At 43.4% G+C, this 12,188-nt stretch overlaps 1 protein-coding gene across 3 annotated transcripts in view; it reads right to left on the minus strand.

Annotated features, from left to right (window-relative positions):
- tp63 (tumor protein p63) overlaps positions 1-12,188 on the minus strand; it is an 84,031-nt gene that overhangs the window by 25,763 nt on the left and 46,080 nt on the right. For all 3 annotated transcript variants that reach the window (XM_078564407.1, XM_078564408.1, XM_078564410.1), the window contains one exon: positions 41-227. In XM_078564407.1, the coding sequence (XP_078420533.1) occupies positions 41-227 (187 nt within the window). The remainder of the gene's footprint in view (positions 1-40; positions 228-12,188) is intronic.

Here is a 12,188-nt window from a genome sequence, read left to right on the forward strand (position 1 = left end):
CCCCTTTAAGAAGCTGATATTTAAAGAAGGTTAGCTTTACCATCATTGAACTCTCGACTGAGCTCATGGTTTGGGCATCGTTTCACCACTTCAGTGACATGCTCTGCCTTCTTGTACACAGGCATGGCCCGGATCACAGCTCCCTGCGGCGGTTGTGTCATTACTTTGATCTGGATGGGGCAAGTCTTGGCAATCTGACAGTACAATTTCTTCAGCTCTGGAGAATACTGGTGGAGACAACAGAAACAGAGTACTGAGTTTGACTGTGACATATCAGCAGCTCTCAATTCTCTCATCATTATGTTTGTTTGAGCAAATAGTCTTAATTTGGCACCAAGTGTGAAAAATCTTAGTATGGATTAGCAAGTCACATTAAAAAAGATCACAAGTTTATGTAAATACTTAAATGCGCATGAACTGAATCTTGACAAATGCACATGAAACTAACAACCAATTCCTGCAGCTGTGATTTGGATGGAAGTTTATGATGCAGTGCTGACATATTTGGGTCATTGCATTTTTCTGGTGCATTTAGGTGAAAGCTCACATCGTACAGTACCAGGGTACGTTGCAAGGATAGTAGGATTATTATTATGAAGACCTGAGATCAAATGGACTAACAGCCTCATTGGAACCTGTACTACTCTTTATGAAACACAAACGAGCCCGGTTATGGTTTTCCAATTATGCACTGACTGGGCCCGATTTTTCAAGTCCACTGAAATAAATTAAGTGGAGGGGGGAGCGGGGGGCCCAGAGTGGTGGGGGGTGGAATTTGCAGGACTGATAGGTATACAGGTAGAACATCCTGGCCTGAGAGTTCAAGACAACACACAAGGTTTTAATTCAGAACCATTTTCATTAAGGCGGCCATCTGCCATTCATCCTGATTGCATTCTTGAGGCGTGAAACATGGAGGCACTCAATTTTAGGCAAAATCATCCTGAATTTGTAAATATAATCATCTCAAATCACCCCTATAATATTTATTAATAAATACACAGATATTGCAAGGCAACACCTCACTGTACTAAGCTCAACATAACATTGATTCTGGGTAACATAGTAAATTTCAGGCAGGAAGCCTTGGGCCCATTAAGCACTCCTATCCAGAGTCTCAGGGTGCATTTCTAACAAGCCACATGTTGACAAGAACCTTCCTAGCTCCTCCTTGAAACCCATTAAGGTATCTTGATTCACCACCTGTGCCTGCATTCCTATTCTTCAGTTTTACCTCTATGTTTTGCTTGTTTCTAAGCTTTCACCTTCTCTGAGCATATGGGTGTAATCCTGTTCACTGGGAGTGTTTCACTTGTACAGTGAGATGCTGATGTAGTGCACAGGACCCACCTGGGCCAGCAGAGGGAACTTTCACCTAACAAATAAAGCCAGTCATTGGTTCTGTAGCTTGAGCTGGAAGGATCTACAAGGCTCTAGGCTAACATGAACAATAATAAACATTAAAATGAAAATTACTATATTATTGGCTAATTCTAACAAAATGCATATCCAGGGTGAAGTTTAATAAATTTAAAAAGAGAACAATAATTAATAAACTCTGTCAAAATAGGTCATAGTCACAAATATTTCATCCAAGAGTTGAATTTCTAGTGACAGTCGAGGGTTTTGGTGAATGCTGATGGCTGGAAGGCTGTAAACACCAGCTGCTGCTTCATACTGAGTAAGACGATGCCAAGTTCCATTTGAGGCTGTTGAGGTACCAAAAGTGCTCTGGCCCGGGTTTGCATTCCTGATTGCTACTTACTCACTGAGCCCTGCTAGACTGTTGGTGTGTTTGGGGATTAGGCAAGAACAAAATTTGGAGCAGCTACAATTCACCTTCTCAGTTCTGGCCTATAGGCCCAGACACAATGACACACTTGTACCAGAACAATGGCCATTTAGGATGAGATGAAGTATTCTACAAGTCAGCACCTCAGGAAAGTAGAGAACATTTATTAAAACAAAGTGTTGGAAGAAGTATGTCTCCCACTGTTAAGAATACAATATGCATTAAAAGGCAAGATGAGAGTCAGTGATAAACCCAGAAGAGAGCATGACCCCTGTCACAGTAAATCTGCCTTTACCTCAACAAACAGGTGAGCAATATCATGCAATCAGTGCATGCCTTTAGGTGGTGTTCAGTTGACAAAAGTTCTTACAAAGTAGCATTAAGTGGAACAGCCTCCAGTGTCATTACGCACGCACAGGGTCTGCACAACTTCAGTCTTTTAATCTAAGCTCACACTTTAAGCGGGTTACAGAAATAAACAGGTGAGGCTTCACCAAGGTTTAACAGGGTTACATTCTCATAGGTTGTGTCATGAATGGCTTGCTATGGATTCAGAACTTGCAGCCCTCCATGTGCCCCACTGGGCAGGGCAGGACAAAGCACACAGCCCTGGTCACTGCCAACTCATGGTTGAATACAAAGTGGTAGGGATTGGTAGAAAGAATGCAGAGAGACAATATAAAATAAAAAGGACAATTCTAAAGAGGTTGCAGGAATAGAGGGACCTGGGTGTATATGTGCATAAATCACTGGGGTGGCAGTTCAGGTTGAGAGCGTGGTTAATAAAGCAACCAGAATCCTAGGCTTTATAAATAGGGGCATAGTGTACAAAAGCAAGGATGTTATATAAAGCCTGTATTAAACACTGGTTTGGCCTCAGCTGGAGTATTGGGTCCAGTTCTGGATGCCACACTTTGAGAAGAGTGTGCAGGTATTAGATAGAGTGCAGAAAACATTCACGAAAATCGTTCCATGAATGAGGAATTTCAGTAACTTTGACAGATTGGAGAGGTTGGGGCTGTTCTCCTTGGAGAAGAGAAGGTTGAGATGAGATCTGATAGAAGTATTCAAAGCAATGAGGGGTCTGGACAGGGTAGATAGGGAGAACCTGTTCCCAGTGGTAAAGGATCGAGAACCAAAGGGCACAGATTTACGGTAACTGGCAAAAGAAGCAATGGCGACATAAGGAGAAACTTTTTCACACAGGAAGTGGTTGGGATCTGGAATGCACTGAGAGTGTAGTGGAGGGAGGTTCAATCGAGGCATACAAGAGGGAATTGGATTATTATTTGAAAGGGAAGAATGTGCAGAGCTAAGGGAACATGGCAGGAGAGTGGCACTAGATGAACTGCTCCTTCAGTGAGCCAGCACCGACATTTCGGGCCAAAGTATGTGGAATTTGGGGTTCCTTTAGTATAACCAGGAAATGATCCTGCTTAGTCAAAGCTTAAAATAAACTGTTACATATCTCTTTATTTCAAGACAGGTAGGAAATGAAGGGAAGTCTCCAGGGTTAGTCTTGTTTAAGCATTTTTTTTAAAGTACACCAGTGCTTTAGGGGAGAAATTAATGGCATTAACTGAATTTAAAAAAAAAATCACTGATTTTTATTAGTGGTATGAAGCCCCTGAAACGCAGAGCCTCTCTCTGGGCTGGGACACTGGTTATTAGTGGAAATTCTTCTGCTTGTCCCTATGTGGCTCCTCTGTGAACAGCAGGATGGTACAGCACTGAACCAGCCTGAGGGCTCAGCGAAACCTCCTGACCCGAGAATGACCTGCACCCCAGCAGGAGATTCAAGTTTGGTGAATTCTCTGTCAGCTGTGGGTCAATGGTGAGCATTCTTGCTTCTGAATGAATGTGTTCAAGCCCAACTCTAAAGACTTGTGCACAAAATCTAGGCTGACACTTCTCCAGTGCAGTACTGCGGGAGCGCTGCACTGTCAGAGGTGCTGGCTTTTGGGTGAGATGTTAAACCGATGCCCTCTTTTGCTTCCTACGGTGGACATAAAAGATCACAACACACTATTTCAAAGAAGAACTGAGGATTTATTCCCAGTGTCCTGACCAATATTTATCCTGCAATAAATATCATAAAACAGATTATCTGGTCATTCTGACCTCGCTGTGCACAAAGTGGTTGCAACATTTCTTATATTACAACAGTGATTATAATTCACAAATTACTTCATTGACTGTAATGCAGTTTGGGACAAGCTGAGGTTGTGAAAGGCACTATATAAAAAAATTCAAGTCTCTTCTTTCCTTATTCACATTTCTCTAAAGCTATTCATTTATTTCTCTATGCCCACAACTTTTTTTTTCTCATTAAATTTTCAAACATTCATTTCAAATTTAGTCCTCCACACTTTCACTGCCCTCTCCCCCAAAATCGTTCTTGACTTTGGAAAATGCATTTCCTTCCAAGTTCTCCCTGTGCGCATGTGTATGTGTGCCAACTCCTGTCAGCTAACACCTGCCTTCTTTCGCAATATGCCGCCAGTCAAGGTGTGTCTCTCTCAAAAAAAATCCTGGACAATTGTGCTGATGTTGGATCTGACGCCCTCGGAGCATTTAGCTCCTTTCCACTGAACTCCCAGCTGCTGCCAGCTGTCAGTCTCTCGATAAATTACTTCAAAGCTGCAACACTCTGACACTCCCAGGTGCTGACATCAGACAGGTGGGTCTTGGATACGGCTAACTTGTCAGTATCCACGCGACAGGATATGTCCATTAAACCAACCACAAAAGAATTAATGCAGATGCCACAGTAATTCTCTAAACCCGCAGGGCAAGAATTGTTAAACACTGGTAATACTGCACTCCCAGACAGCTGCACACAGCAAAACGATCCCACTTACACATAGTCTGCAGCAAGGAAAACAAAGTTACAGAGGCTGCTAATCAGATTAGAAAGTCTCACTTTACCCCTTTTACTAGCCCAGGATAGGGCTAACCCAGGATTCAGGTTTTTGAAACATTTGCCAAAGGTAAATGATCCAATGTTTAGTCGTGCCATGATATACAGAATCAGTCAGAATAGGATTCACTTCAGGTTCATCCTTGTGAATCTATCTGGATCACCTCAAACTGCTAATACTTTCAACCCCAATTTTTCAGAATCCATCATCCCTGATTGGAAATAATAATTAAGTCAGACAGCAGAAATTTTCAAATGGGTTTGATCACTGACAAAAGCAGACTGCAGGGGTCTGAATGATGTCTACTTTTTGCTAGAATCCAGGTTCAGGAGCAAATCAATCTGTGAAAAGATTTTGTCCTGCTTAAAGAGCCAGAAACACATTGAAACATAAACAGCTTGTGCTCATTTCCTTTACTGTGGCTGCAGCAATGCAAAACATTACAAATTTTCAGCTGGAGCGCAACTAGACTTCATACTCTCAGATGCATGAATGGTTTTCAGATTATTTATTAATTGGGGGGGTGGGGGGGGGTGCTGGACCCTCTGGTGTAAAATCTTCTACCATTAGAGGGGGGGTGGTGGTTGTGTGGTGGGGGGATTAACGTCTGTGCATTTCAATATGCTACTCAAATTCAATATTTTCAAAACTACATTTCCATTTTTAAACACAAGTCATAAGTTTCCTTGGCTTGCTGCAATGTTCCAGTGAAGCTCAACGCAAACTGGAGGAACAGCACCTCATCTTCCGACTAGGCACTTTACAGCCTTCCAGACTGAATATTGAGCTCAACAACTTCAGATCATGAACTCTCTCCTCCATCCCCACCCTCTTTCCGATCCCCCTTTTTCCAATAATTTAAAAAAAAAATTTTCTTTTCCCACCTATTTTTAAATTTATTTCGATCTATTGTGTTATCACTACCTTTTCGATCCCTTCCCCCCACCCCATCCCACTAGGGCCATCTGCCACTTGCTACCCTTAATGTCCCCATTAGCACATTCCTTAGATAATATCAGCACCGTCAACATCCCTTTGCCCTTTTGTCTATGACAGCTTTGGCAATCTCTTCTTTGCCTCCACCTATCACTAGCCCTCTATCCAGCTCTACCTGTCCCACCCCCCTCTACCAGCTTATATTTCACCTCATTTCTCTATTTCCTTAGTTCTGATGAAGAGTCATACAGACTCGAAACGTTAACTGTGTTCCTCTCTGCAGATGCTGTCAGACCTGCTGAGTTTTTCCAGCTATTTTTATTTTTGTTTCAGATTTCCAGCATCCGCAGTATTTTGCTTTTATCATAAGTTTTTATGTATTCTTTCCTGGGATGTGGGCGTCGCTGGCAAGGCCAGCATTTGTTGCCCATCCCTAATTGCCTTGAACCAAGTGGCTTGCTAGGCCATTTCAGAGGGCAGGTAAGAGTCAACCGCATTGCTGTGGGTCTGGAGTCACATGTAGGCCAGACCAGGCAAGGACGGCAGATTTCCTTCCCATTAGTGAACCAGATGGGTTTGATGTCGTCAGTGCTTTACCCTGGCACTGATGGCTACGACAGTGTCAGCAAGTCTCAGAATGGATTCGAAATACTGAGGAAAGAAATGTTCAGGGGCATCATTGCACTGTACCATTGAGTGCAGGAATGTGGGATCATACTGTGCCATTGGGCGCAGGGACGTAGGATCGCAATGTGCCATTGGGTGCAAGGATAATAGAATAATAATACAATGGGAGCAGCACAGAAGGAGGCCATTCTGCCATTGAATATGTGCTGGTTCTCTGCAGAAGAAATTCACCCAGTGCCATTTCTCCCCACCATAATCCTGCACGTTTCCTTTTCAGATGATGATCCAATTTCCTTTTGAATGCCTCGATTGAATTAGCCTCCACCATACTCTTAGGAAGTACATTTCCAGTCCTAATTCTTCGCTGCATAAAAACATTTTTTCCTCATGTTGCCAAGAGTCACGCTGCTCCATTGGCTGCAGAAATGTGGGATTGCACTGCGCTGTTGGATGCAGGATTGCACTGTGCCACTGGGTGTAAAAGGGAACAAAGGAACAAATAATGGGAGTTTGTCAGAAAGGTATGGTTATAATCATGGGGATTTTAATCTACATATAGGCTGAAAAAAGCAGTTGGGCAAAGGTAGCCTAGATGAGGCATTCAATGTTTTCAGTGTAGTTTCTTAGAACAGAACATTCTGGCACCAAGGAGTGTTCAGGCTATACTGGGTCTGATGGGATTAATTAATGATCTCATAGTGAAGGCAACCCCAAGCAGCAGCGATCACAATATGATTGAATTTTACATTTAGTCTGAGGGAGAGAAGAGTGGGTCCAAGACTAGTATTTTAAACTTAAGTAAGGGCAATTATGAGGGCATGAAAGCAGGCCTAGCTAAAGTGAACTGGCAAATTAGACGTATGGATAGGTCAATAGAGATGCAGTGGCAGGCATTTAAGGGAATATTTCAGAATACACAGAATAGATACATTCCAATGAGAACTAAAACTTCTAAAAGGCAGGATCCACCATCTGTGGTTAACTAAAATAGTTAAAGATAGTTTCAAACTTAAAGAAAAAGCGTATAATTTTACAAAGATGGGTGGCGTCAGAAGATTGGACAAAATATAAAAAACAGCAAAGAATGACTAAAAGATTAATGAGGAGGGAAGAATTAGAGTACAAGGTAAAGACAAATAGCAAAAGTTTCTATAGGTATTTAAATAAGAAAAATGTTAACAAAGTGAGCGTTAGTCCTATAGAAAGTGAGTCTGGGGAATTAACAATGGAAAATAAGGAGATGGCAGCTAAATTGAACAGGTATTTTATATCGGTCTTCACTATAGAGGATACAAGTAACATCCCAGAAATAGCCGTAAATCAGGAAATGGAAGGGAAGGAAGAACTTGGGTCAATTACAATCACCAGAGAAGTGGTACTGAGTAAATTGTTGGAGCTGTGAGCTGACAAGCCCCTAGGTCCTGATGGACCTCATCCTAGGGTCTTAAAAGAAGTGGCTAGTGAGATAGTTGGTTTTAATTTTCCGAAATTCTCTAGATTCAGGGAAGACTCCATTAGATTGGAAAATAGCAAATGTAACTCTTATTCAATAGGGACACAGAAAGCAGGAAACTACAGGCCAATTAGGTTAACATCTGCCATAGGGAAAATGCTAAAAGCTATTATTAAATTTGTTATATTAGGGTACTTGGAAAAATTCAGTGTGATCAGGCAGAGTCAACATGGTTTAGTGAAAGGGAAATTATATTTAACCAATTTCTTTGAGGAAGTGACATGTGCTGTGGATAAAGGGGAACTAATAGATGTAGTGTACTTAGGTTTCCAGAGGCATTTGATAAGGTGCCACATCAAAGATCATTGCGTAAAATAAAAGCTCATGGTGCAGGGGTTAACACATTGGCATGGATAGAAGATTGGCTAGGCAGCAGGAAACAGTGCACAGCCATAAATGGGTCATTTTCTGGTTGGCAAGATGTAACTAGTGGTGTGCCACAGGGATCAGAGCTGGGGCCTCAACTTTTTACAATGTATATAAATGACTTGGATGAAGGGACTGAAGGTGTGGTTGCTAAATTTGCTGATGGCACAAAGATAGATAGGAAAGTAAGTTGCAAAGATGACATAAGGAGGCTACAAAGGGACATGGATAGGTTAAGTGAGTGGCCAAAGGCCTGGCAAATGGAGTATAATGTGAGCAAATGTGAAATCATCCATTTTGGCAGGAAGAATAAAAAAGCATATTATCTAACTTTTGGGGGATTGCAGAGCTCTGAGATGCAGAAGGATCTGGGTGTCCTAGTGCATGAATCACAAGAGGTTAGTATGCAAGTACAGTAGGTAATTAGGAAAGCTAATAGAATGTTATCGTTTATTGCGAGGAGAATTGAATACAAAAGTAGGGAGGTTATGCTTCAGTTATACAGGGCACTGGTGAGACCACATCTGGAGTACCATGTACAGTATTGGTCTTCTTATTTAAGGATATAAATGTGTCGGAAGCAGTTAAGAGGTTTGCTGATGAATAGCAGGACTGGGAGGGTTGTCTTGTGAGGAAAGGTTGGACAGGTTAGGCTTATATCTACTGGAGTTTAGAAGAGTAAGAGGCAACTTGATTGAAACATAAGATCCTGAGGGGTCTTGACAGGGTGGATGTGGAGAGGATGTTTCCTCTTGCGGGAGAATCTAGAACTAGGGGTCACTGTTTAAAAATAAGGGGTTGCCCATTTAAGACAGAGATGAGGTAAAATTTTCTCTCTCGAAGGGCCATGAGTCTTTGGAGTTCTTCTTCAAAGCTGGTGGAAGGAGAGTCTTTGAATATTTTTAAGGCAGAGCTAGATAGATTCTTGATTACCAAGGGGGTGAAAGGTTATCGGGAGTAAACAAGAATGTGGAGTTGAGGTCACAACCAGATCAGCCATGAACTTATTGGCTCGAGGGGCTGAGTGGCCTACTCCTGCTCCTAATTCGTATGCTTGTATGTTGGATGGGGAGATGCAGGATTGCACTGCTGCATTGGGTGCAGGGATGTGGGATTGTACTGTGTCATTGAGAGCAGGGATGTGGGATCGCACTGTGTCATTGGGTGCAGGATCGCACTGTTCCACTGGGTGCAGGGATGCGGGATCGCACCGTGTCATTGGGTGCAGGGATGTGGGATCGCACTGTTCCACTGGGTGCAGGGATGCGGGATCGCACTGTTCCACTGGGTGCAGGGATGCGGGATCGCACTGTGTCATTGGGTGGAGGGAATTTATGCCAGGTGTGGGACCGCAATCCATGGTCCATCCCACAAAACTCCTCACATCATCAAGTCACCACGTGAAGACAGTGAAGAGAGAACTGGTGGGTTTCAAATACTCCCAATGACAGGGTTCACAGCACCAATGCAGCTGCTGACTCCTTCTCCCCCTCCTGACTTGCACTCTCTGAGCTATTTGAGCTAAATCTCGGGGGTGGGGAGGGGGTGTGCGCTGGCGATGGCAGGGGAGGTGTCTGAGTAAGGCGGGGGGAAGCTTATAGTTCCAGAAAATTTAAAAAACTTCAAAACTTTAAAGGGGCTCGTCAATCCTTTCAAATAAAATTTTATTTGCGTGAGGCACTGTCATGCAGCAAAGGAACTCAGTGTAATAAAGGGTTAACACTTTTCTCTCTGCCTGGGATGTTCAGAACTGCACATCAGCCACTACAAACCTCATGCTTCAGGCAATGCCTCACCCTGAGGTTTTGGCCACGTTCCAGCCACGCTCCCAAACTTAATGAAGAATGCTGAAGCCACCCAAATGCTTCCTACAGCAAAATACAAGTCATTTAGTTTAGATGGAGAGGAATAGGGGTGGGGGAGGGGGGGAGGCAAAGAGAGAGAGAGAGAGAGAGAAAGGAGAGAATAAGAGAGAGAGAGGAAGCGAGAGAGAGGAAGAAAGAGAGAGAGGGAAAGAGAGAGAGAAGAGAAAGAGGAAGAGAGAGAGAGAAGGAAAGAGAGAGAGAAAGAAAGAGAGAGAGAAAGAAAGAGAGAGAAAGAAAGAGGGAGAGAATAAGAGAGAGAGGAAGAGAGAGAGAGAGGAAGAGAGAGAGAGAAAGAAAGAGAGAGAAAAGGAAAGAGAGAGAGAAGGAAAGAAAAGAGAGAGAGAGAGAGTGAGAGAGAAAGTGAGAAAGAGTGAGAAAGAGTGAGAGAGAGTGAGAGAAAGAGAGAGAGAAAGAAAGAGAGAAAGAAAGAGGGAGAGAATAAGAGAGAGAGGAAGAGAGAGAGAGAGGAAGAGAGAGAAAGAAGGAGAGGGAAAGAGAGAGAGAAGAGAAAGAGAGAGAGAGAGAAAGAAAGTGAGAGAGAAAGAGAGAGAACGAATGAGAGAGAAAGAATGAGAGAGAAAGAATGAGAGAGAGTGAGAGAGAAAGAGTGAGAGAGAAAGAGTGAGAGAGAAAGAGTGAGAGAGAGAGTGAGAGAGAAAGAGAGAGGGAGAAAGAGAGAGAGAGAGAGAGAGAGAAAGAGAGGGAGAGAAAGAGAGAGAGAGAGAAGAAAGAGAGAAAAAAAGAGAGAAAAAAGAGAGAGAAAAGATCTAGAGAGGGAGATCCGGAGGGAAAGAGAGAGATGGGGATCCAGAGAGGGGCAGCAAGACAGCCGAGGAGGGGGAGGGGGAGTGTCGGCGAAACAGTGAGGCGGGGCAGCAAGACAGCGGGGTACAGTGAGGCAGGTTGCAGCAGAGAGATGGGGGGGCCAGAAAGGCCGGTGATGGTGGGGTGGTGGGATGCATAGAGCTGAGTAGGGCAGAGGAGCAGAGAGACAGAGCTGCAAGCAGAGAGACAGGGGGGCAGAGAGACAGATTCAGGCTGAGATACAGGAGGCAGCTAGATGGGGGTGGTGGCAAAGTTACAGTCAGAGGGAGAGAGGGTGGGTCTGGTGAGAGATAGGGGCATTGAGAGGGCAAGGGGGTGATAAAGAGATCGACAGATATAATTGAGCCGGTGACCTTTGTACTTTTGCAGAGTGCATACTGTAGAGACACAGCCTTCCTGAAGGGGTTTAATTTATGCACAACTAACATCTCATCCGACCCACTTCAAGCAGTTTAAAAAAAAAACATTACTGCCCACCCTAGTCACTCTGAGGAAGTGGTGCTGGGCTTCCTTCTTGAATCTTCTGTTCGTGGTTTTGAGTGGCCACTTCAGGGGTCAATTAAGAGTATATATTGGTGTGGGAATGGAGTTACTTATAGGCCAGAGCAGGTAAGGACTGCAAGTTTCCCTCCTTAAAGGACATTACTGCACCAGCTGGGATTTTAGAAAAATCCAACAGCTTCACGGACACTTATACTGATGCCAGCTTTTTAATTCCATATCTATTTACCATGGATCGTGGTAATCCAGCGTATAAGTTGACCCCATATTTCTACCACCAAAAATCATGCTTTTGCATATCCTCCATGTGTAAGTTGACCTCCCCCATCTTTTCAGCTATGAAATGCTATACCCACATTAGCAGTTGGTCTCAATTTTTCTATCCCAGAAATCCATGTTTTACTTACATTATACTGTAAGTCGATACGTCATCAAGCAGGCGATAAGAGCTGTATTATGAAGATGAAACGCAGAGGTTTAAGACATGCCCACAAAGACCATGCATGGCCTAGTGAGTGATGAACAGAAAAGGGTCCTCCAGCAAAAAAGAATGATGTACAAAGCTGCTTTCTAGCTCAAAGTCATATGTCACGCCCTGTAAGTATGTTGTAGGTTTCAATGAGATCACCTCTCGTTCTTCGAAACTCTAGAGAATACAGGCCTAGTTTCCTGAATCTCTCTTCAAAAGACAGTCCCACCATCCCTGGAACAAGTCTGGTGAACCTCCCTAGCACTCTGGCAAGTGTATCCTTCCTTAGGTAAGGAGACCAAAACTATACACAATGCCCAGATGCGGTCTGACCAAGTTTCTACACGACTGCAGCAAGACGTCTTTACTCCTG

This window comes from Cetorhinus maximus, chromosome 19, assembly GCF_964194155.1.
Source record: "Cetorhinus maximus chromosome 19, sCetMax3.hap1.1, whole genome shotgun sequence".
Classification (NCBI taxonomy): Eukaryota; Metazoa; Chordata; class Chondrichthyes; order Lamniformes; family Cetorhinidae; genus Cetorhinus; species Cetorhinus maximus.